The following is a 27,560-nucleotide window of genomic DNA, read 5'->3' on the forward strand; positions in this document are numbered from 1 at the left end:
TACAGGCAGATTATTCTGAAAAATAAAATTGTAAATGTTTATTTGTCATTTTCTATATCGATGTAACTTTCAGCTTTGGGTAAAATCAATCTGGACAGATGAATTCACCATCGCTTTATTTATTAATATTATTTGGATGTTTTCTTATTTATTTGGGTGGATTTTAAATGAAAGAAAGTTTACAAAAAATAACATAGGTAAATGTAAATCTGAGTATATAAATACAACCTGGGAAACAACAACTATTAGACCACGTGCTGTTTACTTTACACAACATTAATAATTTAGTGTGAGTTGTTAAATATTTACAACATCTTCTAAAGACATAAAAAAAATCTCAATAAATGCAATAAATTATGTTGTAACTGGCTCAATATCATCATTAACACAACCTTCAAAAGAAAACACGGTGTTGTTAAACTAATAACTGCCAAAGATGAGGCAGAAAACGTTGGTTGTGGTGGTTTAATCATCATTTCTGAGGCTGTGTGAGTATTCAGAGCGTTTATTTACCCTGTGAGCAGAATGACACTGATCCTGGACGCTGATCTTCACTCCTTTAACGCTGACTTCCAGAACACAAGCTGACGGAGGCTGACCTGCTGATCGCCTGTTACAAGCTACCTGTGGACGGAAATCATCGACCAGTCAGTGTTTCAGGTATAAATACTACAGTCTGAGTAGTAGAAAGTACTACGTCTCAGAAAAAGACGTTCAAACAGACAGTTTGAGGGGTCTGGGGTGCATTTTGAACTCATTGTTATCATTATTATGTTTTTTTACACCCAAAAGTAACAAAAAATAGTAGATATTATTATACATGTTCCTAAATTTAACATTTTTTTTACATTTAGGCAAATAGTGTTCTTGGCATTAGTGTCGAGAGTCATTTACGAACAATTCTCACAACAGAAAATCAGACATACAAACCTAGTCTCTAAAACTTGCATAAATATCTTCAGAATAGTTCAAAAGAGCTCTATAATTTATATCCAAATGCAAACTATAAGCTAAAATAATTTCTCTTTGGATAATTTTTGAAGCATTTGTGATGAAAACAGCACAACTTTAAATGATGCTTTTAATCCATTTTATACTTTTTTGTGGACATATGTGTAACAGCTGATTGGGGTTGAATAATTTTCAACATTACATCTGGACATCCCTAATTTTAGCACGTGTATACCGTCATATTTTCACTTTGTGGTGACCTGCGTCTGTATTTTTGTACCTTCTGCATGGCAGCACTCAGCACGTCGTTGCCGGTGTGGATGGGGACCTGAACTGAACCCAGAAATCTGACCATGAACTTGTCCGTCCATCCGTCTGCCTGGACTGTGAGAGGATAGAACAAAGATCGTGTTACCGCTGACGACGCTGGATCCTGTTTGGACAGTGAATCTGCTGCAGCCTACCCTGGTTCATCTCTCTGGGCACCCTGACGGCGTAGAAGGCGGGGAAGATGCCGGTGGCTCCGGTCCTCATGTTGTAGCCCTGACACCACAGATCCTCGGACTGGGTCAGCATCAGAACCGGGTCGTCCGTCTCCAGGTAGAGCTCATCAGCGTGACGGGGGACGAACCTGAAACACAGACCAGAGAGAAGATTAAGCTTTAGCTTCACATGTTCATATCCACACGTTACAGTTAGCGTGTTGACGTGTTCTGACCTGTAGACGGCTCTGTGGCTCTGCTGCCTCTCCACACCGTCCAGAACACAGGAGAACATACCGAAGGAACCGGCACCTGGACCACACACAGTTTTAATCAGATCACATTTATTCATATAGCACACTAAACATAATTAAAAATAACAAGAAACATAATTTAAAAATACAAAATAATAATAAAAATTATTGAAAAATTGGATTAAAAAAGAAAAATATAATATACTATAATATACTATAATATAATACTTTTGCACTGACATTCTTGCACTGCACATCTTTGCACTTTTAAACTTTATTTTTATTTTTTCTGTTAAAAATTTTTTTTTCACCCTTGTATATATTGTAAATAAAGCTGCTGTAACAACGTAAATTTCCCCTGGAGTGGGGAGAAATAAAGAACTTTATCTTTATCTTATCTTATAATATAATATGAAACATAACATAAAAAAATTAACAAAAAGCTAATTAAATAAAAAAGAAATTGGAATAAATTAGTCAGATTAATATAAACATATACAAACATCCCTAATATAAACATTGGTATGTCTTGGCTTCATATTTAAATTAGTTAATATTCAAACTGAAAAATATTGTAGCATTGCAGCCTTAGTATGTATTATAGTCATACAGTATTTTTGTAGGGTTTTAACTGTTAATATATAATTCACAACATAATCAACACTGCTGAATCTTAACCTCAGTATTTAAACTTGTTAGGTTAATTTATAACACCAATATTTTTATTTTGTATGTTTTTTACCGGAAAATACTTTGGTGCTGTTGGATTTAAAATAATGTGACTTTTTTTGACTAAAAACCAGGAGCAGACCAATGTTATTGGACAAGCAACAAGAAAAATATGTGCAAAAAAAGCAAAAAAACTGAATAAAAAATTATAAATTCCTAATATAAAACAAAATAAAAATTCTGACACACTAAAAACCAAAATCACAACAAAATAAATATAAAATACTGAAATATTTGTTTCTTAAATGTCGGTGGACTTACAAGGAGCAGGTTAAAATGTGTATTTTATGTCATATTTGTCCTTTAAAATCAAAATCAAGGTTGAATGATTTTTACAGAATATTAAAGTTTAATGTAAAATTCTGACTATCATCATCCAAAACCAGTAGATGCTGAAAAGTTATCCAGAGCTAAATGTGCTCTTTTCCTAATACTGCAGTAATATGAAGCTAAACGTTCAGGAATCCCACAATGCCTCTCACCACTTCTGCTGTTTGTACTGATATGCCACTGGTGGCCAACAGAGGGCTGATTTCAAAACATTTTTCAAGCAAACTGTTCATTTTTTTTTTGTTTAAAAATAAGCAACATCTATTTGGAAAATGATTATTGCTGGGGAGGGAAATTCTGCAGGAGCTTAGTGCAGTAATTTGTCTCCAGAAAGCTCCTCTGCTGACTGAAACTTATCCGTTGTCCTAAAATCTGATCTGAAAAGGGCGATTATTGTGTCACGCCAAGCAGAATCAATCAGCAGCTGGGTTCAGGATTTCAGCCTCTTTCAAACTCAATCTGAGAGGAGAAACTAGAAGTAGAGGAGCTCAGCTGGACGTCAGACACCGCCAGTCACTGCTTTATCTATGAATCTGAACACTCTAGTGACATTTCACTGCAACCACAGTAGAACTACATTCAACTGTTCTGTAGCTGCTCGACTACAGAAGGCATCATCTTACAAAAAGAAACTCAACTTTCAACCGCCTCAGCATGTTTGTGTGCAGGTTACATAATGGTCATTTGATACAAAATCTACCAAATCTAAAAAAAAAAGGTTCCCATCTGACATCAGAATCATTATTTTTTAGCTACAGCAACATTTATATATTTAATGAATCCATGCAAAGTTAGACCTTCATACTAAGAATATTTCCAGAGTTCCAGGCCCTTGAAGTACATAGAAGGGGGTACAGATTTATCATTTTAAAATGGACTTTTCCTATAATTTTTGAGCCTCAAAATTCATCAATACAGCAGATAGACAAATGACATTTTCAGGGCTGAAAGTCTTAAAGACTGTGACACCTACAGTGGATGTAAACCTGATTTGGTTGCATTTTTATTTTTTTTTTTTTTTTTACCAGAACTCAAATGTGTTATTCAGCCCTGAAAATGCTGAATTAGATTCAGATTTAGATTAGATGAATTCCCAAATTACATGCTTACCTGTTGATAGTAGCCAGTTCAGTAGTAGAAGCTATAGAGGTACAATTTCTACATCCGTTTATATGCAGATGACACTAATCTCTATATGCAAATTCAAAAGCCTCTCTTAAGATCACTTAAAAAAATGTGCAAATAAAAAACACTTCAGATTTTCAGGACTGAAAGTCTTAAAGATGGTGACAGTGGATGTCAGTGGATGTAAACCTAATCTGATTGCAGTCTTTACCTGAACTCAGATGAGTTTTCAGGCCTGAAAATGGTGAATTAGATTCAGAATTACATTAGATAAATTCATGAATTAGATGTTTACCTGCTGATACTAGCAAATTCAGCAGTAGTAGCTACAGAGGTATGATTTCTACATCCGTTATATGCAGATGATACTCATCTCTATATACAAATTCAAAAATTTTTCTTGAGATCATTTAGATTTTTTTTGTGCAAACAAAAGAAAACACATGACGTTTTCAAGGATGAAACTCTGATTGTGACACCTGCAGGGGATGTAAAACTGATCTGGTTGCAGTTTTTACCAGATCTCAAATGTGTTTTTCAGCCTTGAAAACGTCATGTGTCTATTTGCTTTACTGATGAAGTTATGCGGCTCAGAAGTTATGGAAAAGGTCCATTAAAAAGTGATAAATCTGGAAATTTGTGTCAGTTTTGCATCTTTTTTAGTGAATTTGCAAATTTTGTTAATTTCGCCCATTTTCGTATTGATATTGTTTTGATTTTTCATTGTTTTGTGGTAATTTTGTGTATTTTTGTATCTTTATATGGTGATGTATCTCTTTCTTTAATTATTTATTTTGTCCCTCTGTAGTCATTTTGCATCTTTTTGTGGTGATTTTGCATCTTTTTGTGGTATTTCGGGATATTTATGTGATCATTTCCCCCTCCCTTTTTATGATTTGTTTGCAGTTTTTGCCAAAACCTAAATGTGTTTTTCCTCCTAAAATGTCATTTGTCCATCTGCTGTACTGATGAAGTTCTGAGGCTCAGAAATTATGGAAAAAGTCCATTAAAAAGTGATAAATCTGGATCCACATCTATGTACTTCAAGGGCATGGAAAATATTCATAATATGAAGGTAAAGCTTTGTTGGCTTCATTAAATATACTAAAGGCTGTAACATGTCTCCAAAATTCCTGATAAACAGTAACAGACAAATAGTAAACTTACAGAAAATCAATTTGCCTTGACTCAGGACTGCACAAGTAAATACCTTTCTGGGTTTTTTAAACCATGTGAAAAGAAAAAGTAATGATTAGCTCTGGGATGCTACTACATGAGTGGAACAAGCGTTGTGCTAAGATGTATGACAGAAGCCTGAGTTAAATTTGTTTCGATTATCTGATTTAAAAGAATATTTCAATATAATACTCACCAGTGGCACTGTAATTACTGCTGTTGTTGTTGCCGAACAGGTTGAGGAACTTCCTGCTTCTGGGAGCTCCGCCTCTTCCTCCATTAGATTCGTCTTCCTCTGAAGTCGTGGTTGATGTCACCTTGGACTGTTTGCAGATTCTAGCTACAACCTCCCTCCTCCTCTTCACCTCCTCCTCCCGCCTCCTCTTTATATCCTCTTCCCTCCTCTTCTTCGCCTCCTCTTCCTCCTTTCTTCGCTTCTCCTCCTCTTTCCTCCTCTCTGGAAACAGAAAACAAGGAGCGGATAAACTGAGAAATTCATCTGGACAGTGGTGTTCCACAAGGCTCAATACTGGGTCCTCTACTGGTTTCTCTTTTATGTTAAATCTTAATACAGAGGAATGATATCTACATCTGTTTATATGCAGATGGCATTCACCTCTATATACAAATCCTAAAACCTTTCTTGGATCATTTAAATTCATTTTTTTTGCAAATAAACATGGAAAGGCATCGACAAAAAAAACACATGGAATTTATCAATTATGTCCAACAACACTGTGATCATGAATTAGATGTTTACCTGTTTGATACTAGCCAATTCAGTAGTAGAAGCTACAGAGGTATGATTTCTACATCTATTTATGTGCAGATGATACTCATCTCTATATACAAATTCAAAAACCTTCCTGAAGATCATGTACATTCTTTGTGCAAATAAAAAAACTATTGAATAAGAATCAACAAACAAGCAAAAATCATGAAAAATATCATGTTGAAGTCAAAACTAAAAGGATGTGTGCAAATATACCAAAACTCTGACTCTGAATTCGATGTTTATCTGTTTATATAACTGTTGATGCCAGCCAGTTCAGTAATAGAGGTGACAGAGAAATGTTTGTATGCAGATGACACTCACGACTATATGCAAGTCAAATTATTTTTTTAAATCATTTAAAATACATTTTTGTGCAAAAAACATTAAAAAGTAATCAATATATCATGTTGAAGCCAAAATTAGGAACATATGTGCAAATATAACAAAAATGTTACCATAAATTAGATCTTTATCTGTTTATCTAACTGCTAGCCAATTCAGTAATTGCCTACATAGGAATAATGTCTGTTTATATGCAGATGACACTAACCTCTACATACAAATCACAATTTTTTTTAAAAATCCCTTTAAAATGAGACCCGTCTCAATTATTTTTTTTTATTCATTAGTAATTATAGGATCATTGGAAATTGGAAACCCATCGATTGTTTCTTTTTTTTTTACAGTTCCTGACTCAAATAAATTTTGACATTTTGACATTTTTTAAAAAGATGACATGCATTTGAAATTAACTCATCGGCTTTGGGTTCAGAGGGTTAATCACCAATGAAATGGCTCAACAAACACTGAAATATTTCTGTTAAGTTTGCAAATAATGACCATTTTTTTGCTTATTAAATTTATTTCAAGTAAATATGTCAGAAAATAGTGAGAAATGTCTGTTATAGTTGCCCATGTGCCCAAATAAAGTCTTCAGATCTCTTATTTAGTCCTAATAAAAAAGTTTCAGTTTAGGGTCACATATGATGAAGAAAAATATCAGATTAGTACATTTAGGAAGCTGGAACCAGTAAATATTTTAGTTTAATTATCGAATTAGTTCTCAAACTTTGGTGCTCAGATCATCATAAACTGGAATAGTGATTGAATTTTTTGGATGTTAAAGTTTGCTATCTTTGTCACAAAAACCTTAAAAAGAAGGTAAACTCAGTTATTATTTATACAGATTTCAGATCTCTATATAATATGTGTTATTTAATTAAGATTTGATGTGAAAGATGCTTAAGATGGCTTTCCATTTTTGGAATTTGAGAACTTAAATGCATCCTGGTTCATATAAATCTATGGTGCTGTGATGGTCATTCATTCATTCATTCATTTATTCATCATGTTGGACAGATATGTGCTCCTTCATGTTATTATCAGTCTTCATATTCACCTTGCTTCTTGGCCTCCTCGCTCCTCTTCCTCTCCTCCTTGTACTCTGGATCTTCCTCCTCATTGGCCGACTGGTAGACGGTCTCGGTGTCGCTGTCATCGTTGTGCTCGTTGTAACCGTGGAAACAGTCTTTGAGTTTGACCAGCTCCAGCTGAGCATGTTCGTCCACCACCAGCGTGTATTTAACCGAGTCGTAGTTCAACCCTGCTGCAGCTTCGCTCTTTGGTACAGTCCGAGCAGCCACACAGTCCACCACAGAGTTACCGACATCCATCTCCCCTTTCAACTCTGACTTGGTACAGTCCGTGTCTGCTTGGTCACCACCTGCGAGGGTCAGACCATCTGGGACGTTCAGGCAGGGAGTCGGGTCTCCCTCCCCATCCTCCTCGCTGATGTCTGGGTTGGTTCGGTGGGAGAGGGATGGATGCAGAGGTCCTGGGGGGGGACCCTCGGTGTCGGAGCTCAGAGACATCCTGTTGGACCCCCCCTCACTGCTGGACCGGGACAGAGCCGGGGGGTTGTCCTGGGTCCTGTCATGGTTTTGGCCTGAGAACACAAAATATGGAGCAACATTCAGCTCAGTTGGTGAATCATTTCATATCAGATTTTATAACATTTTTCAAGAAAACTGTTCTTTTTTGTTTAAAATTTGTAACATCCATTTGGCAAATGGTTATTGCTGAGGGAGGGAAATTCTGCAGGAGCTTAGTTCAGTAATTTGTCTCCAAAAAGCTCCTCTGCTGACTGAAGATAGCCTGTAAATTTATCCATGTCAAACAACATCTGTGCAAATACAACAAAATTGTGAACATGAATTAGATATTTACCTGTTTATCTACTGTAGTAGGAGCAGCAGAGGTATGATTTTTACATCCGTTTATATGCAGATGATACTCATCTCTATATACAAATTCAAAAACCTTTCTTAAGATCATTTAGATTTTTTTGTGCAAATAAAAAAACATTAAAAACAACAAACATAAAAAAATCATGTTAAAGCCAAAATTAATAGGATGTATGCAAATATACCAAAACTGTGATCCTGAATAAATCGTGACTGAAAGACCTTCCATTAAGGCCTCATGTAAACCAGCCGTCACTTTAAGCTGCTGCTCTGCAACACTAAGATTCTGATTTCATAACGTTACGTAACAAACTCAACAAAGACTTTAGTTAAAGACGACGGTTCAGCTGAGAATTCTGCTGTATTTGCATAAAATCTAAAGTCAGAGAGCAGAATAAGAAGAACAGATGTTTGCTTAGCTGCTTTTAAAATATCCGCTGGGTCCATGTTTCACTTCTTTCATTTTATTCAGGAGTTTCATAGAAACTTGGATTTCTTGTAGAGTTACACCACTCACTTAAATGTTGGGTCAGTGTTTAATTTAATCATGTTAGAGTTTAATTCTACAGCTTATAATATGGAAATGTTTTATACTATGCTGCATTTTACAAAGACATACAGTCTGTTGTAGTAAAATGAACGTAAGTCATTTTTCATTTGACGATAAGCTACACTACACTACGATACGATACGATGTGATACGCTATGACACGACGCCATACACTACAACACGCTACGACAAGACACATTACAAAAAGCTATGACATGACACAACAGGACACGCTACGACAAGACACGTTACAATACGCTAAGACATGACACGCTACGACAAGACACGTTACAATACGCTAAAACATGACAACACGACACGCTACACTGCGACACAATACGCTTCCACATGACACTACGCTACGACATGACACAACACAACATGCTACAACACGGCACGCTACAATGCACAACGACAGGACACAACATGACACGCTACAACAAGACATGCTACGCTATGCTACGCTACAACACAACACAATAAGCCTTCCTTAATCCCACAGTGGGGAAAATTTGCATTGCTACAGGGAATAAGTGCAAACATTTAGGAAATATTGGAAGAAAAATAATAAAATCAACCAAATATCTACACTACAGGCCAAAGGTTTGGAAGCATGATCAAATTTGTATAAAAAAAACTTGACAATTATCTAAACAGTCACTCATCAGAATAGATTTTTACTATAATTATTAGGTATCTATACTCTTGTTTCTTTAATCAGCTGTTTCTTTCCAGCCATTTCTGTGGTAATTTATCAGAGACATGGACATAGTTAAGATTTATTGGGATTTTTGTTTGCAAACTCTCAGAAGGCAAAGACCCTAAAGCGAATAATGCAAACTGTGATTTGTCTTTTTACCTTTGCACTCAAGTTGTGACTTTCGTTAACATTTATTCATCAATTGTCTGGTAATTTCAATGTATACTTAAAGATAAAGGTCCGCATCAATGAAAGCAAAGTCTGATCTTGCAGTAAGTACATCCCAGAATCCATAGAATTCATACTGGTTTTTAAGAAAGATGTTGTGAACAGAAACTCCAAGTTGGCTCCAAATGTTTGGCCTGTAGTGTAGTTATATGGTAGTTCAGATTGTCCAAATGTCTCTGGATGGAAATAATAATAATGCACATTTGCTTATGTGGTTTGGTAATTGGTTTAAAAAAAAAAGCAGAAAATGTATTAATAGAGAAATTGTTGTTAGTGCCAGCCCTTTGACTGTAATGTTCCTCCCTGACTCCTGCTGGTCTAAAGTCGACTCTGAAGCTGGTTCCTAACCTTGGTCTTGGTTCTTGTCCTGGTTCCTCGGTGCTACAGGTGTGCGTGGGACCACCATGGCAGGCAGGTAGACCTCCTGGTTGCTCAGCACATTGTTCAGCTTGTTGCCCGCTGCCCTGTTGCCTCCTTTAGCGCCTCCCTTCCCTCGTCCATCGGCCGCCCTGGCCTTCAGTCCGTTGGCCTCTCTGGGTCTCTGGTGTCCATTCCTGTCCCTGGACTTGGTCTCCTCACACAGCCGTCCTCCTCGTCTCTCCGCCGGTCCGTCCTTCCCTCTGACGTCCACATGACTCCTCTCTCTCATCGCCGTGGCTCCTCTCCCTCCTCCTCTTCCTCCTCCTCCTCCTGCTGCAGCTCTACGTTGACTCCTCGGGGTGCTGGAGGTCTGTGTCGCCCCGGACGCCGGTCGCTCTCGTGGTCGAGCTCGTGCTTCTGTGGTGGCGGCGGCCGGACCGTTGGATCTGGATCCGTTGGCCGTGGGGGGTTTTGGTGCCGGTCGGCGCTGAGAGGCCGGCCGGACTTTGTCCTCGGCCTTTGGTTGGACATCCGGAGGTGTTAGATCCCCTGACAAACAAACAAAGCATCAGATTATGTGTGAGGCAACCAGGTACAGAGTACAGAGGGATTAACTAATAAGCAGTTTATCCGGATCAGAGTTACAGCAGCAGAGGAAAAAACCCACACATGGTTCGTTTACAGCATTGTGTTTCACATTTGTCCTTTTATATCACAAATTTATATTCAAAATATGTTTAATTTCAAAACACTAACAGGGCAGGTGACATAAAAAACTGTCTAAAGCACAATAAACCAATGAAAACATTCATTATAACTTTAGAAATGTCACAAAAATGCCATTTTTACCTGTGTTCATACCTGTAATATGTGTATTTATACTTGTAATGTGTACATTAATACTTCTAATATGTGTGTTCATACCTATGATGTGTGTATTTATACCTTTAAAGTGTGTGTTCATACCTGTATTGTGTGTATTTATACTTGCAATGTGTGTATTTATACTTCTATTGTGTCTTCATACCTGGGAATGTGCATATTTATACCTACAAAGTATGGGCTCATACTTGTACAGTGTGTATTTATACTTAGAATGTGCTTTATTGTCATTGTACAACGAGATTGGAGCTTATACTTGCAATGTGTGTGTATTTATACTTGTAATATATGTGTATATATACTTCTAATGTGTGTGTTCATACCTGTGATATGTGTTTTTATACTTGTAATGTGTGTATTTATCCGTGTAAAGTGTGTGTTCATACCTGTGATGTGTGGGGAGGAAGAGTGGGAGTCCTTCCAGCTGTCCTTCTTTCCTAAAGAGTTGTTGTTGATGGAGTCCTGGACACACAAAACAGCAGTGTAAGACACACACTCACAGACACACACAAATTTTAATCTCGTTTTTGTGGCTGGTTTATGTCACTTTGTAGTAATTGTGTGTCCCTGTGGTTGTTTGGTGTGTCCTTGTGATCATTTTGTGTCTCTTTGCGGTTGTTTTGGATGTGTTTGTAGTTTTGTCTCTCTGTGATTGTTTGATGTGTTTTTGTAGTCATTTTGTGTATATTGGTGGTCATTTTGGTTTTTTTACAGTTGTTTTTTGTCTCTGTACGATTGTTTTTTGTGTTTTTGTGGTTGTTTTGTGTGTCTTTGTCATTATTATGTGTCTATTTCCAGTAATTGTGAGTCTCTTTGTGACTGTTTTGTGTGGCTTCGTGATCATGTCATGTCTCTTTGTGGTCATTTTATATCTTTTGTGGTCATTTTGTATCTTTCTGTGGTCATTTTGTATCTTTTTGCGGTCATTTTGTACCTTTTTGAGGTCATTTTGTATCTTTTTGTGATCATTTTGTATGTTTTTGTGGTCATTTTGTATCTTTTTGTGGTCATTTTGTGTCTCTTTGCGGTCATTTTGGGTGTTTATGCAGTTGTTTTGTGTCTGTACAATAGTTTTGTGTGTTTTTGTGGGGATTTTGTGTGACTTTGTGGTCACGTCGTTTCTCTTTGTGATCCTTTTGTATCATTTTGTGATCATTTTGTTTCTTTGTGTTCATTTTGGGTGTTTATGTAGTTGTTTTGTGTCTCTGTACGATTGTTTTTTGTGTTTTTGTGGTCATTGTGTGTCTGAACACACAACATGGAGTCTCATTCACATCACACCAGGTTACATGTTGAACCCTAGACTTCCGTACAATCCCTCCCTTTAGATGTAACCTAATCCTAACATTATCCCAACGTTGTTCCAACCTAAACCCTGCCTGCGTCTCCGTCTCGCTCTGATGACATCACTGCCAGGAAGAGGCAGCGGCGTCGACCAGGAAAAGAGCAGTCAGCCTGGATGTCACGGCAACCAGACAGAGCGCTGACTCACGCTGACATCCCATCATGCATCAGCTCTGCCTGTCGCACACCCTGTTGGGTTGCTATGGTTACAGTGTGTGTGTGTGTGTGTGTGTGTGTGTGTGTGTGTGTGTGTGTGTGTGTGTGTGGAGGGGAATGAAAGCCTCTCTGTCTGTATGAAGCTCATCCCTGTCTGAGACGACTGAGCTGCAGCGGAGGACAGAAACTGAGCCGTTAACCTCCAGTGTCACGACTGCTTTTACACTCATTCCACACTGAGGATGACATATGTAACTGTCCATCTAATAACTGCCATTAATACTTTAATTTATTTAAAAATAACAAACCAATCAGGCAGATCATTTAATAAATGTAATACTGTAGTACCTGGTTGTTCCACCAGGTGGAGCTTCTTCATGTTTAACCCTTGTATAGTCCTGCGGGTCAAAACTGACCTGTTTTAAGGTTTGAAAATGAGGAGAAAAAAAATTATTTTCACAGTGAAACTTCCGATGTCCACATTTTCAACATTTCTGAGAAATCTCTGAACATCTTTTGGGAGAAAAAAAAGAAAAGTTAAAAATGTTTCTTAAGAACATTCACATAAAAATCAACCAAAATCCAGTGAATTTCGCTGGATTTTGGTTGATTTTTATGTGAATGTTCTTAAAGAAAATATTAGAAGTTTTACTGATTTGTAATCACTTTAGATATTTTTAGGATTTTTTGGAAGATTTTTACTCATTTTTTGAAAATATTTACAAGAATTTTCTTGCCAAATTTGGGGGATTTTTTTAATTTATTTTTTTATTTTTTAAAATAAAACTTTTAAGGGAAGCTTTTAAGGAATTACTGGAATTTTCTTCCTGAAGGTTTTGCAAATTTTCTGAAATTTGGGAATTTTTTTTGCTGACTTTTTGGATTTTTTTCAGACAAAGAAACAATATTTTTTGGTCCTGGTAAATGAGGACAACAGGAGGATTAAAGAGATGGAGTTACAGGTGTGTTTGCTGACCGCCAGTAAGGATAGTGTTACGCTGTAATTATATTTAAACAGTTTTTGTTATTATTAGGCCATTTTTATACTTTTATATCCATCAGCCAGGATGTCAGGGTCAACTAGGTCGATCAAAACACAAATTTAATCATCTCCTCAGTGCGAGTAGACCCATCTGCACACTATAAAATGAGTATAAAGCACTGTTACCAATTTTTGCCATTTTGTGTCTGTATGTAGTCTATGTTGCTGGTAATTTTGTGTCTCTTAGTCGGCATGTTGTGTAAGTTTGTGGCCATCTGTGTGTCTTTGTGGTCATTTTGTGCAAATTGGGGGGCAATTTTTGTCTTTTAGTGGTTGTTTTGTGTGTCTTTGCGGTCATTTTGGTGTCTATTTGTAGCATTTTGTATCTCTTAGTGGTTGTTTTGTCTATGGTTAGGTGGTGTCTTCGCATTGTCATTTTGTGTCTGCAGTTTTCTTTACTTCTGTGGTTGTTTTGTGTATTTTTGTCTCTTTATGGTTGCTTTTGTGTCTTTGTAGTCATTTTGTGCACATTGGAGGTCAATTTGTGTCTTTTGATGGCTGCTTTGTGTGTCTGTAGTTGTTCTGTGTCTTGTTATGGAAATGTTGGTGTCTATTTGTAGAATTTTGTATCTTAGTGGTTGTTTTATGAGTTTTTGTGGTTGTTTTGCATGATTTGCTGCCATTTTGTGTCTCTTTGTGGTTATTTTGTGTGACTTTGCGGACATTTTGTGTGTCTTCGTGCTTGTCATGTGTAGTTGTTTTGTCTCTTTGTGGTCATTTTGTCCCTCTTTGAGAATGTTTTGTGTCTCTTCGTGGTTGTTTTGTTATGTGTCTATTTGTAGTAATTGTGTGTGTCTGTGGGTGTTTGGTGTGGTCTTGCGGTCATTTTGTGTGTCTTTGCTTTCGGAAGGTGTCTATTTGTAGATGTTTTGTGTGTCTTTGTGATTGTTTTGTGTCTCTTTGCAGTCATATTGTACCTCTGAGATTAATTTGTGAGTCTTTGTGGTCATTTTGTATCTATCTGTAGTTGTTTTGTGTGTCTTTGTGATTGTTTTGTGTCTCTTTGCAGTCATATTGTACCTCTGAGATTAATTTGTGAGTCTTTGTGGTCATTTTGTATCTATCTGTAGTTGTTTTGTGCGTCTTTGTGGTTGTTTTGTGTGTTTATGTGGTTGTTTTGTATCTCCTTCTGGTCATTTTCTGCCTCTTTGTGGTCATTTTGTGTCTATTTGTAGTTGTTTTGTGCGTTTATGTGGTTGTTTTGTATCTCCTTCTGGTCGTTTTCTGCCTCTTTGTGGTCATTTTGTATCTATTTGTAGTTGTTTTGTGCATCTTTGTGGTTGTTTTGTGCGTTTATGTGGTTGTTTTGTATCTCCTGGTCGTTTTCTGCCTCTTTGTGGTCATTTTGTGTCTATTTGTAGTTGTTTTGTGCGTTTATGTGGTTGTTTTGTATCTCCTTCTGGTCATTTTCTGCCTCTTTGTGGTCATTTTGTGTCTATTTGTAGTTGTTTTGTGCGTTTATGTGGTTGTTTTGTATCTCCTTCTGGTCATTTTCTGCCTCTTTGTGGTCATTTTGTGTCTATTTGTAGTTGTTTTGTGCGTTTATGTGGTTGTTTTGTATCTCCTGGTCCTTTTCTGCCTCTTTGTGGTCATTTTGTGTCTATTTGTAGTTGTTTTGTGCGTTTATGTGGTTGTTTTGTATCTCCTTCTGGTCGTTTTCTGCCTCTTTGTGGTCATTTTGTATCTATTTGTAGTTGTTTTGTGCATCTTTGTGGTTGTTTTGTGCGTTTATGTGGTTGTTTTGTATCTCCTGGTCGTTTTCTGCCTCTTTGTGGTCATTTTGTGTCTATTTGTAGTTGTTTTGTGCGTTTATGTGGTTGTTTTGTATCTCCTTCTGGTCATTTTCTGCCTCTTTGTGGTCATTTTGTGTCTATTTGTAGTTGTTTTGTGCGTTTATGTGGTTGTTTTGTATCTCCTTCTGGTCATTTTCTGCCTCTTTGTGGTCATTTTGTGTCTATTTGTAGTTGTTTTGTGCGTTTATGTGGTTGTTTTGTATCTCCTGGTCGTTTTCTGCCTCTTTGTGGTCATTTTGTGTCTATTTGTGAACATTTCTCTTGTGGACAGTGTTGGAGTTGACTAAAGATGTCCATCTATCATAGCCGTCTGATCTTGAAATTTTCATTGTTCCATGTTGATTTTAGCTTTTTGACCAATTTCACTCATTTAATTCCAGTTTAATCCAGTAGTTTAGTCTAACAAACTAAGTAAACTGTGTCTGAGATGAATCCAGTCATTAGTCGCGTCCACACTGTAGACTCCTCCCATTCAAACTGAACTTTATCGACAGGCGACAGACACAACAGATCAATGCAGCAGCTGCTGATGCTGCATTATTTATCCCCATCAGAGGACTGGTTTTAGAGTGGTTCCCTCCCAGTGAGTCCTCCTCATCCTCGACACATACCTGCAGGGAAACTACACACTACAACTGACAGACACACACTCGACTATTCAACATGGCTGCACTGTTTGAGCTCACAACAAGGAGGAGAGAGTTGGTGCTAATCTTGTGTATTTTTGTGGTTGTTTTGTGTCCTTGGTCATTTTTATGTGTCTTCATGGTCTCATTCTTAGTGGTCATTTTGTGTCCATTTGTAATCATTTTGTGTCTCTTAGTGGCTGTTTTGTGTCTTTTTTGGCTAAATTTCTGTGTCTTTGTGGTCATTTTGCGTGTCTGTGATTATTTTGTTTCTATTTGTGGTCATTTTGTGTCTTTGTTGCTGTTCTGTGCATCTTTGTGGTCACTTTGTTTGTGTTTATGGTTGTTTTGCATCTCTTAGTGACTTATGTCTCTTTGTGGTTGTTTTATGCTTATTTGTGCTCGTTTTGCGTGTCTTTGTGATTGTTTTGTATTTTTTCGTCATTTCTCTCTTTACAGTCATTTTCTCATTCTTTGTGGTCATTTTGTGTCCATTTGTGTCCATTTGTGACTCTTAGTGATTGTTTTGTGTCCCCTTTGGCTAAATTTATGTCTCTTTGTGGTTGTTTTATGCTTATTTGTGGTAATTTTGCGTGTCTTTATGATTGTTTTGGGGTTTTTTGTCATTTCTCTGTCTCTTTGTGGTCATTTTTATCATTCTTAGTCATCATTTTGTGTCAATTTGTGGTCATTTTGTGCCTCTTAGTGGTTGTTTTGTGTCTTTTATGGCTAAATTTGTGTGTTTTTGTGATCATTTTGTTTCTAATTGTGGTCATTTTGTGTCTTTGTTGCTGTTTTGTGCATCTTTGTGGTCACTTTGTATGTCTTTATGGTTGTTTTGCATCTCTTAGTGGGTGTTTTATGCTTATTTGTGGTCATTTTGCATGTCTTTATGATTGTTTTGTGTTTGATTGTGGTTGTTCTCTATGTCTTTGCAGGCATTTTGTGTCTATTTGTAGTCATTTTCTGTTTCTTACTGGTCATACTGTGTCTGTTCGTGGTCATTTTGCGTGTCTTTGTGATTGTTTTGTGTTTTTTGTTATTTCTCTGTCCCTTTATGGTCATTTTGTGTCTCCTAGCGGTTGTTTTGTTTCCTTTTTGCTAAATTTGTGTGTCTGTGGACATTTTGTGTGTCTTTGTGGTTGTTTTGTGCTTTTTTTGTGGTCATTTTGTGTCTGTTGCTGTTTTGTGTGGTTGCTTTGCATGTGTTTATGGCTGCTTTGTAGATATTTATGGTTGTTTTGTATTCTCAGTGGTTGTCGTATGTCTGTCAGTGTCATTTTATGTCAATTTGTGGGGTTTTTTGTGTATTTATGCTTATTTTCTGTCTCTGGTCGAATTGTGCTTATTTGTGGTCGCTTTGCATGTCTTTATAGTTGTTTTGTGCACATTTATAATTGTTTTGCATCCGTTAGTGGTTATTTTCTATCCCTTTGTGTTTTTTTTGTGTTTCCTAGTGATCATTTTCTGTCACTTAATGGTCGTACTGTGTTTGTTTGCGGTCATATTGTGTGTCTTTGTGGTCATTCTGTGTTTCTTGGTGGTTGTATTATGTCTGCCAGTGGTCGTTTTATGTTAATTTGTGGTCGTTTTGTGTATTTATGATTTTTTTCTGCCTCTTTCTGGTCATTTTACATCTCTGAGTGGTTGTTTTGTGTCTCTTTGTGGTTGTTCTGTGCCTCTTTGTCGATGTTTTATGCGTCTTTGCAGTCGAACATGAAAACCCCACACAGCGCGACACGCTCCTGGACACACACTGACTTTAGAAGTCAGAATTAGCAGATTAATTCGGGGTGGAGACGGTCAGAATCAGAGCTGACAGTGGGTTTGTGGGTGGGTTGATGTGTCTAATCCAGCTCCTGTGGCGAGTCCAGCTGGCGACCGGAGCTCAGCAGCCAATCACACGGCTCCACATCATCACAGCAGCAGCTTCGATTGATAAATGTTACGTGATTGATGACAGCAGGACGACGATCGATACAGATCTATGTGTGGGTTTCATTGTTACAGTGTACAGTGGTCCTGGATCAGTGTTACCTCACAGTATAAAGTACACAACGTTATACTTTGTACCTTGTACTGTAGTTGAAGTATCTAATTTTTCCTGTTAAAACACAACAACCAAATAAAGTTTGGATCCATCTTGTGTCTTTTTGTAGTTTTTTGTGCGTCTCTGCTGTCATTTTGTCTCCCTTTGTGGCCATATTGCATCTATTTGTGGTCATGTTCTATCCCATTGTTGCTTTGTTGTGTCTGTCATTGTTTTGTGTCTCTTTATGGATGTTTTGTCTCCTTGTTGTTTTTTTCTGTCACTTTGTAGTCATTTCCTGTCTTCTTGTGGTCATGTTGAGTCGCTTCAATGCTTTTTGAGTTTCTGTTGTAATTTGTTCCTCATTGTGGTTGTTTTGTGTCTTTTTGTGGACTTTTTCTGTCCAAATGTTGTTTTTATGTGTCTTTGTGGCCAGTTTGTGTCTTCTTGTGGTTGTTTCGTGGGTATTTGTTGCTTTTTGTGTGGACATTGTCTATTTAAAGCTTGTTTTTATGTGTCTTTGCGGCTATTTGTGTCTTCTTATGGTTGTTTTGTGTGTATTTGTTGCTTTTTGTGTCTTTTTTGGGGAATTTTCTGCTGTCCTGCTGTTTTTTGTATCTTTGTGGTTGTTTTGTGTCTCCTTGTTGTTTTTTTGTGTCCCTTTGCAGCCATTTCGTGTCCTCTTGTAATCACGTTGTGTCACTTCAATGCTTTTAGAGTTTCTGTTGTAATTTTGTTCCTCTTTGTGGTTATTTTGTGTCTCTTTATGGACATTTTCTGTCTCCTTGTTCTTTTTTGTGTCTCTGTTGTTGTTTTGTGTGTAAATGTTGTTTTTTTTATGTCCCATTGTGGATATTTCATGTCTTCTTGTGGTCATGTTGTAATTTTGTACCTCTTTGTGGTTGTTTTGTGTCAGTTAGTGGTTGTTTTGTTTTCTGTTTGTGGTTATTTTGTGTCTCTTTGTGGACATTGTCTAAATGTTGTTTGTGTATGTCTTTGTGGCCATTTTGTGTCTTCTTGTGGCTGTTTTGTGTGTCTTTGTTGCTTTTTGTGTCTATTTTTGGGCTCGTCGTCTTGCTGTTTTTTGTGTTTATGTTGTTTTGTGTCTATTTCTGATCATTTTGTCATCATTTTGTGAACATTTTCTATCTCTTAGTGGTCACATCGTGTCTCTGTCATTGTTTTGTGTTTCTTTGATCGTTTTGCGTCCCTTTGATGTTTTTTGTGTCTTTCTGTCATTGTTTTGTGTCTGTCTGAGGTCATTTTGTGTCTCTTTATGGTCATTTGTGCATCTTTGTGGCCATCTTGTGTATCCTTGTTATTTTTTCTGCCTTTTTCTGATCATTTTCTCTCTGATTACTCCCTTTTTGCTGTTTTGTGTCCATTTACAGTGGCTTTATATTAGTTTTTACATATATATATTGTTGTCCTTTTGTGTGTCTTTGTGGTCATTTTGCTTTTCCTTGTGGATGTTTTGTGTTTCTCAGTGGTTGTTTTGTGTTTCTCTGCAGTCATAAAATCTCTTCGCATCATGAAACAAGTACAAACAAAATACAAAGAGACCCAGAATGACCAGAAACAGACACAAAACCACCAACATTCTCTCCTATTAAACTGAATAATTTGTGTTGTGTATTACAGAGGGTGTATTTTTTCCAGTGTAGGTTTGCAGATCTTTCGTTCACACATGAGAAAGCCTTTGAAGCAGGATAACGGTGAGTCTTTAATCCACTGAGAGCTGCTGTATTAAAGGCAGCAGGTTTCTCAGCACGGAGCTCCTGTAGAGGCTGAAGTGGAGCCACATTAACCTTCTATATGTTCCTGTCAGCACATCGCCTTCCTGCATCACATTATAGAGCATCACTGACTGGTGAATGATCTGTTACAGCCATTAATGAGGACATCTTCACTTTAACACACACTGGACTGGGAGATTCTGGACTCTACTGGTACGAACCGACCCAGTAAACAGGATGCAGCTCATTTAAAGGGAAACACTGAGATATATACATATATATAAATATAATATATAATACTGCTGCCTCCACAGAACACTCATTACTGCACTCATACATGCCTGAGGGGACATGGAGCTACGCCACTGCTATCACTGTATCTGCACGTCTGCAATCTGAATACACTGAATACAGGCCCATTAAGATGGTGTTTTTGTGGTTCTTTTGTGTCTCTGTGTGGTCATTTTTCATCCCCATAAACACCACAGACAGTAATATTAGTAAAAAATGGGTTTGGGTGTTGTTGTGGGCTATTTGGAGTCATAACACCTTCCAATTAATAAATTACACTACTAGGAATTATTGTTATGCACAACAGAGCAGAGAGCAACTTTAATTAAACAGAATAATTAAATACATTTAAATATGTGATTTGAAGGCAGTTTAATCACATAAAATAACATAAATTCACTACAGTCAAAAGCTATGCTGTTTAGTTAGCATATAGCTTGGAAGTATTACCTCTTATGATTGTTTATGACGTGAATTTTTTCATTACTTTTTAAAAAAATTATTTTATAATGTCTTATTGTTATTGCCAATGTGAGGAACAGTCGCTTTGCATTTCACTGCAAATATTGTATGACCACGTGACAAAAAACTCTTAAATTCTGAATCTTAACATGCCAGTATGATCATGTAATGAATGAATTCCATTTGATGTGTTATTAAAATGTGAATTTGGAATAATCAGGATGGTTTTCTATAGAAGGAACTATTCTGTTTTACATATACTACAGGGATCATCTTTTAACAAGCTGTAAAACTTTGCTAATAATTAATAATTGTCACATAAAACCTAAACCTTACATAAAATCTAAAAACATTCACTGCAGCTTTCGCTCACCTCTACAAAGGACCTACTTTAATAAATAAATCATGAATGAAATACATTTAAATATGTGATTTAAAGGCAGTTGAACTACATAAACTCCCATAAAATTCACTAAAGTGCAAAGCTATTGTGCTAAGTTACCATTTAGCATTTTATCTTTTAGAAGGAACAGTTTAGTTGGTTTTCATTCTACAAAACAACTTTAGATTTAGCGTTTGTTTATTTATGAGGTTAAAAAGTTACTCAGATATTGGAGCACAAAACGTATTCTCAAATTCCATGAATAAACAGGGTTTAGCTAATCTCGCTTTAGCTGTTATCTTTCTAGCTGTGCTGCTGCTCTAAGCTAAGCTAGTTAGGTTTTAGCTAGTTAGCCATTAGAAGAACAAGTTTAGTTACTTTTCTTTATACAGCTTCCTTTATAATTTACTATTTGTCATTTTTATGTGGTTTTTCAAACAACAACAGACTCACAAAAGGTCACCCGAATAAGCCCTTTTGAAAGCCAGCTAGCCTAGCTTAATACTCATGGCTAACAATTCTAGCAAAAAATTTGTTTATCTACATTCTATGTTTAATGGAACTGAAAAAAAATGTTTTCATGCGCCAATATCTGAACCGCTGTGTTTGTTAAAGCACGAAAATACAACAAAAAGAAAAACTGTACAGTAGAAAGAAAATCTAGCTAAAGAATGATTAGCAAGAACTAATTTACCACCGTTCTGATTTAAAAATCAGTTTTGAAGCTCCAAAATATGAGTAACTGTGTTTGTTAAAGCCTAAATATGAAAAAAGTTCATTTTTAATTGCATTGTACAAAGGACTGTAACAAAGCTAGTCCTTTCGAAAGCTAATTAGCATAGATTGGTGCTTAGGGCTAACAAGGTAATACCTAAAGAAGAATCAGCAAAACCTAATTTACCACAGTTTTTGTGTTTCATAGGCTGTATAAATATGATTTGATGTTCTAAAATCTGAGTAATTGTGTTTGTTCAAGCATATAAATAAGACGGAAGCTAAATTTTAAATTGTATGGTAGAAAAAAAGTGACAACGCCAATCCTTCTGAAAGCTAATTAACTAGCCTATTAGCAGTGTAGCCATTGACTCAAGAGGATATCATGTGATTTTATGTCATTAAGCTGCCTCCAAATCCCATATTTCAATGTATTTAGTTCATTATTAATTCATTAAGTTAGCTTCTGGGCACAAATGGATGACAAAGCTCAAAAAGAAACTGAAAAAAGTGGCTAAATGAGAAAAGTGATAAAACTAGCCCTTGTGAAAGCTAACTAATTTGTATCTTAGCAGTGTAGCTTCTTGAGTGAATTTCATTTGATTTTATGTGATTAAACTTCCTTTAAATTGCATATTTTAATACATTAATGAGTTGTTAAGTAAAATAGCACCTTGGTGCAGATGGACAAAAGAGATGAAAAGGAAACATTGGAAAAAGAGGCTAAACTGGGTTTACTAAATCAAGCTCATTAGCTTTAACTAGCTCTTAACTAGGTATGTATTAGAAAGGCCTAGATTTGTAACTTCTCTTTTTAAAGCATAGTTTTAAATTTATTTTCAAGACAAAAGAACATAAATAAGACAAAAGCTAACACTTAAATTGTGCAGTAGAAAGAAAGACGACATTACTAGTCCTTCTTAAAGCTAAATAACTAGCATCTCAGCAGTGTAGATTCTGACTTGAGTGGATTTCACATGACTATATGTGGTTAAGCTGCCTTTAAATGACATATTTCAGTGCATTTAATTCATGCTTAGTTAAATATATTAGCTTCTTGGTACAGATGGACAACAGAGATGAAAAAGAAACACGAAAAAGAGGCTAATATGGGTCTGCTAAATCAGTCTCATTAGCTTTAACCAGCCTTTAGCGAGTTAGCTATTAGAAAGGCCTAGATTTCTTACTTCTCTTTCTAAAGCATTATTTTAGCTTCATAGTTTTGAATGGTTTAAAACAAAACTGCTGCAAAAAAACAAAGCTAAACCTTAAATTATATTTTCAAAATAAACAGAACTAGTCCTTCTGAAAGCTAACTAGCCTAGCTTAATGCTTTCGACTGATGACATATTAGCTAAAGAGGCATTAGCAAAGCTTAATTTGTGCACACTTTTTTGTTTTATATAAGATATAATAAAAAAATAGACAAAATAGAAGGAAAATAGAAATAGAAAGGGAAGTGACACAAGTAGTCATTTTGAAAATGAAACAACTAGCATCTGAAGAGTATCCCAGTGTAGTGAATTTCATGTGTTTGTTTTATTTGCATATTTCAGGGTATTTAATTCATGATTAGTTAAATAAATTAGCTTCTTGGTACAGATTGACGACAGAGCTGAAGACTAAATCAGTAAAAAAGACAGTAAATGAGCTGAAGAAGCGAGAAGCTGTTTGGGTTTTCCTTCCTATTTTAACATTTGTACTGTTTCTGTCTCTGATAAAATACTGACTTTTAAGGTGAAATATTTAGATTTTGGAAGGTGAGACTTCTAAAATCATATTCTGGCCTTGACCAAATGTGTAATCGTGTATTTTCTGTCTTTGTAGGTCTGCCCTACATTAAACACACTTGTATATATTTCACAAGATGGCAGTAGGGCTCCTATTAAACAGCAGAATCAGGGTCAATCCCTCAGCAGTCTGTCCAAGTGTCCTTGAGCAAGTCACTTAACCCCGGGGCTGCTCTGCCGCCGACGCTGCCGCCACACGATCCAGATTGATTTCTGAATATTGACAGACTAAAAATAGGTGTTTGCTGAGAAACCTGCGAGAACAAACCGGTCGCTGTTGACTGGAGCTGCAGCATTTTCAGATCTGACCCAGTGCCAGCTCACAAACACACCCAGCCAGCCTCATCCTGAACGCTGGATCCTCCCAGGAAACACACACACACACACACACACACACACACACACACACACACACACACACACACACACACACACACACACGGTAACCCAGTTATTCCTCCAGGATCCACCCAGGACCTCGTCGGCCCACGGGGGACGGACCAGCATCCCTACCTGGGTGCCGGCTTGTGGCAGCTGGGGGAACAGAGCCAGGGTGGTGGGTCTCTTTGGTCGATATTTATCCATGACAGCTCAGGTTGATGCCCCTCTGACAGGCGACAGCTTCCTCCCTCCTCCTCCTCCTCCTCCTCCTCCACCACCTCCTCCTTCTCCTCTTCTCCTTCCTCTTCTCCTCCTTTATGAAACCTCCTCGGCTCGGACTAGGCCTCCCCCACCCTCCTCTGCCTCCCTCTCATCCCCGTCTTCCTCCTCTCTCCTCTCAGCATCGATCAGCTCTGAGCTCTTCCTCTGGACACGCCCCCCTCCACTCCCTGGCCGCGTGCTGATTGGCCGGCCGCGGTGTCACATCATCAGCATCATCGTCCTCGTCCTCATCCTCCTCGTCATCACCGTCGCCGTCGGCAGCAGCAGCATCGTGCTCCTGGCAGCAGCAGAGAGGCGGCAGAAGGAGCAGAGAGGAGGGAGGTGCTGAGCAGAGATGGAGTGAACGAGGAGGAGGAAGTAACAGCCGGCCAATCAGAGCCAAGCATGACATCATCAGCTGATCTGCCCCGGTGCTTTCTGAGTTAAAGCTAATAAACACTGAGTGTGTGTGTGTGTGTGTGTGTGTGTGTGTGTGTGTGTGTGTGTGACCCAGTGAAATAAGATTAGACAGCAACATGGTGAGACAAAAGGCCCAGACAGCAAACCAGTTTAACCAGTCAGACAGACACCAGTCAGTCAGCAAATCTGTCAAAAACCAGTTTAACCACTCAGTAAACAAACCAGTCAGCCAGCAAACCAGTCAGTTAATAAACCAACTAACCACCCAGTAAACCAGTTAATCAGTAAACCAGTCACTCTTTCTAGCGCTCTTTCAGCGAGTCCCAAAACCAGTCAGTAAATTAACCAGTTCTTCAACCAGTGAACCAACTGGTCACCAGTTTAACCAGTCAGTCAGTGAGTAAAGCAACACTTATAGATCAATGAAAAACCTCCTTTAACCTTCAGCTGATGGGATTTTAGTTTTTAAAGAGTCGGTGGAGACAGAACCAGGTCCTCTAGTTACCAGAACCAGGTCCTCTAGTCAACAGAACCAGGTAAACTAGTTAACAGAACCAGGTCCTCTAGTTACCAGAACCAGGTCCTCTAGTTACCAGAACCAGGTCCTCTAGTCAACAGAACCAGGTAAACTAGTTAACAGAACCAGGTCCTCTAGTTACCAGAACCAGGTCCTCTAGTTACCAGAACCAGGTCCTCTAGTCAACAGAGCCAGGTAAACTAGTTAACAGAACCAGGTCCTCTAGTTACCAGAACCAGGTCCTCTAGTTACCAGAACCAGGTCCTCTAGTTACCAGAACCAGGTCCTCTAGTTACAAGAAACAAGGTCCTCTAGTTACCAGAACCAGGTAAACTAGTCAACAGAACCAGGTCCTCTAGTTACCAGAACCAGGTCCTCTAGTTACCAGAACCAGGTCCTCTAGTTACAAGAAACAAGGTCCTCTAGTTACCAGAACCAGGTCCTCTAGTTACAAGAAACAAGGTCCTCTAGTTACCAGAACCAGGTAAACTAGTCAACAGAACCAGGTCCTCTAGTTACCAGAACCAGGTCCTCTAGTCAACAGAACCAGGTCCTCTAGTTACCAGAACCAGGTCCTCTAGTTACCAGAACCAGGTCCTCTAGTTACCAGAACCAGGTCCTCTAGTCAACAGAACCAGGTCCTCTAGTTACCAGAACCAGGTAAACTAGTCAACAGAACCAGGTCCTCTAGTTACCAGAACCAGGTCCTCTAGTTACCAGAACCAGGTCCTCTAGTCAACAGAACCAGGTCCTCTAGTTACCAGAACCAGGTAAACTAGTCAACAGAACCAGGTCCTCTAGTTACCAGAACCAGGTCCTCTAGTTACCAGAACCAGGTCCTCTAGTTACAAGAAACAAGGTCCTCTAGTTACCAGAACCAGGTCCTCTAGTCAACAGAACCAGGTCCTTAGTCAACAGAACCAGGTCCTCTAGTTACCAGAACCAGGTCCTCTAGTTACCAGAACCAGGTCCTCTAGTTACAAGAAACAAGGTCCTCTAGTTACCAGAACCAGGTCCTCTAGTCAACAGAACCGGGTCCTCTAGTCAACAGAACCAGGTCCTCTAGTCAACAGAATCAGGTTCTCTAGTCAACAGAACTGGGTAAACTAGTCAACAGAACCAGGTCCTCTAGTCACCAGAACCAAGTCCTCTAGTCAACAGAACCAGGTCCTCTAGTTAACAGAACTGGGTAAACTAGTGAACAGAACCAGGCCCTCTAGTCAACAGAACCAGGTCCTCTAGTCAACAGAACCAGGTCAACTAGTCAACAGAACTGGGTAAACTAGTCAACAGAACCAGGTCCTTCAGTTAACAGAACCAGGTAAACTAGTGAACAGAACCAGGTATTGATCATTTGTAATCTATAAATTCATCAACCTGAGGAGAAGAAACTTGTAGAGAAACTAACTCACCAGTTTCATGCATTTCTGAAGACTTTATCAGTTCCAGACAGCAGCTGATCTAAAGCTGTGATTTCTCTACAGTGCCTCCTGCTGGGTGGAGGTCAGAACTTAGATGGTTCACATGGGGACGGACGAAGATCTTTACCGCTTCTATGCAGCTCTCAGAGTAATTCGCCACTTCTAAGATACACAAACATGAAAAGACAAGTTTAGTTTTATAGTCCAATGAGAAATGCTGGTTTATTTGTGGACATGAAGTGTAGAAACCATGAAGGTTGTAGGTAAACTTGGTGGTTTCTTATTAAAAAAACAGTCTACAGTCGGCTCAGTTTCTGATAGCAGTCCAGTGGGTTTCACACTAAAATTATCATCCTGTATCAGAAGATTCATTAAAATTGCTGGTAAAATCTTGACAGTGGTGACACGTTTTAGTGGTTAAGTTCATCTTGTGTCCATTTGTGGCTGTTTTTTGGTCGCTTTATTGTGATTTTGTCTCATTTCATTGTCGTTTTGCATCTCTTTTAGGTTGTTTTGTATGTTTCGTGTCTCTTTGGGGTCATATTGTGTACGTGATTTGGTCTCTTTCAGGTCATTTTGTGTCCATTTAGTTGTTTTGTATGTTTGTGTAGCTGTCTTGGGTCTGTTTTTGGTCTCTTTAATGTAATTTTGCCACTTTAAGGTCATTATTGGTTGTTTTGCATCTCACATTGGTTTCTTATTTTCATTTTGTGTTTCTTTTGGTTGTTTTTGGACTCTTGAAGGTCATTTTGTGGCTATTTAGTTGTCTTGTATCTTTCTGCAGCCGTCTTGGGTCTGTTTTGGTTGTTTTTGACCTTTTTTTTTTTTTTTTTTTTAAATAAACTTTTGCCACTTTGTCAGTTTGTGTCACTATTGGTTTTCCGTTTTCGTTTTCTCTTCAAAAGTTTTTCTCTTTAAGGTCATTGTGTGTCCATTCAGTTGTTTTCCATCTTTGTGTAGCCGTCTTTGGTGTCTTTAATGTCATTTTGTCACTTTAAGGTCATTTTGTGTCACTATTGGTTGTTTTGCGTCTCTCACATTGGTTTCTCGTTTTCATTTTGTGTCTCTTTTGGTTGTTTTTGGATTCTTTAAGGTCATTTTAAATCTTTCTGCAGCCGTCTTGGGTCTGTTGGCCGTTTTTGGTTTTCTCAACAATTTTGCCACTTTCAGGTGATTTTGTGTAACGTTTGGTTGTTTTGCATCTTTGTCTGCCATCCTGGGTGCTATTTGCTTTGGTCTGTGGTCATTTCATGTCCCTTTCTATTTGTTTTGTGTGTTTTTCAGAGGTTTTGTTTCTCTTCTGTGCCTCTTTGTGGTCATTTTCTGTCTGTTTGTCCTTAAAGTTCAGCAGTCATATTAAAGTCCCTGTCCAGGTTCTCCTGATCTGGTTCTGGTCCTGTTGGGCCCTCA

The 27,560-nt window shown here is 37.9% G+C and overlaps 1 protein-coding gene across 2 annotated transcripts in view; it reads right to left on the minus strand.

The window, feature by feature from the left end:
* Positions 1–27,471, minus strand: part of mapk8ip1a (mitogen-activated protein kinase 8 interacting protein 1a) — a 35,290-nt gene extending 7,819 nt beyond the window's left edge. The window contains exons 1-9 of one of the 2 annotated variants that reach the window (XM_055009408.1): positions 26,142–27,471; positions 11,172–11,247; positions 9,892–10,452; positions 7,222–7,767; positions 5,244–5,504; positions 1,670–1,745; positions 1,416–1,582; positions 1,232–1,335; positions 514–624 (exon numbers count right to left, since the gene is read on the minus strand). In XM_055009408.1, coding sequence (XP_054865383.1) covers positions 514–624; positions 1,232–1,335; positions 1,416–1,582; positions 1,670–1,745; positions 5,244–5,504; positions 7,222–7,767; positions 9,892–10,452; positions 11,172–11,247; positions 26,142–26,150 — 1,911 coding nt within the window. In that variant the 5' untranslated portion in view covers positions 26,151–27,471. Of the gene's footprint in view, positions 1–513; positions 625–1,231; positions 1,336–1,415; positions 1,583–1,669; positions 1,746–5,243; positions 5,505–7,221; positions 7,768–9,891; positions 10,453–11,171; positions 11,248–23,663; positions 23,872–26,141 lie in introns of those variants that run through there. The other variant, XM_055009407.1, reaches the window with a different exon arrangement.
* Positions 27,472–27,560: the final 89 nt, after the last annotated feature.

Source organism: Amphiprion ocellaris, chromosome 3, assembly GCF_022539595.1.
Source record: "Amphiprion ocellaris isolate individual 3 ecotype Okinawa chromosome 3, ASM2253959v1, whole genome shotgun sequence".
In the NCBI taxonomy this organism is placed as follows: Eukaryota; Metazoa; Chordata; class Actinopteri; family Pomacentridae; genus Amphiprion; species Amphiprion ocellaris.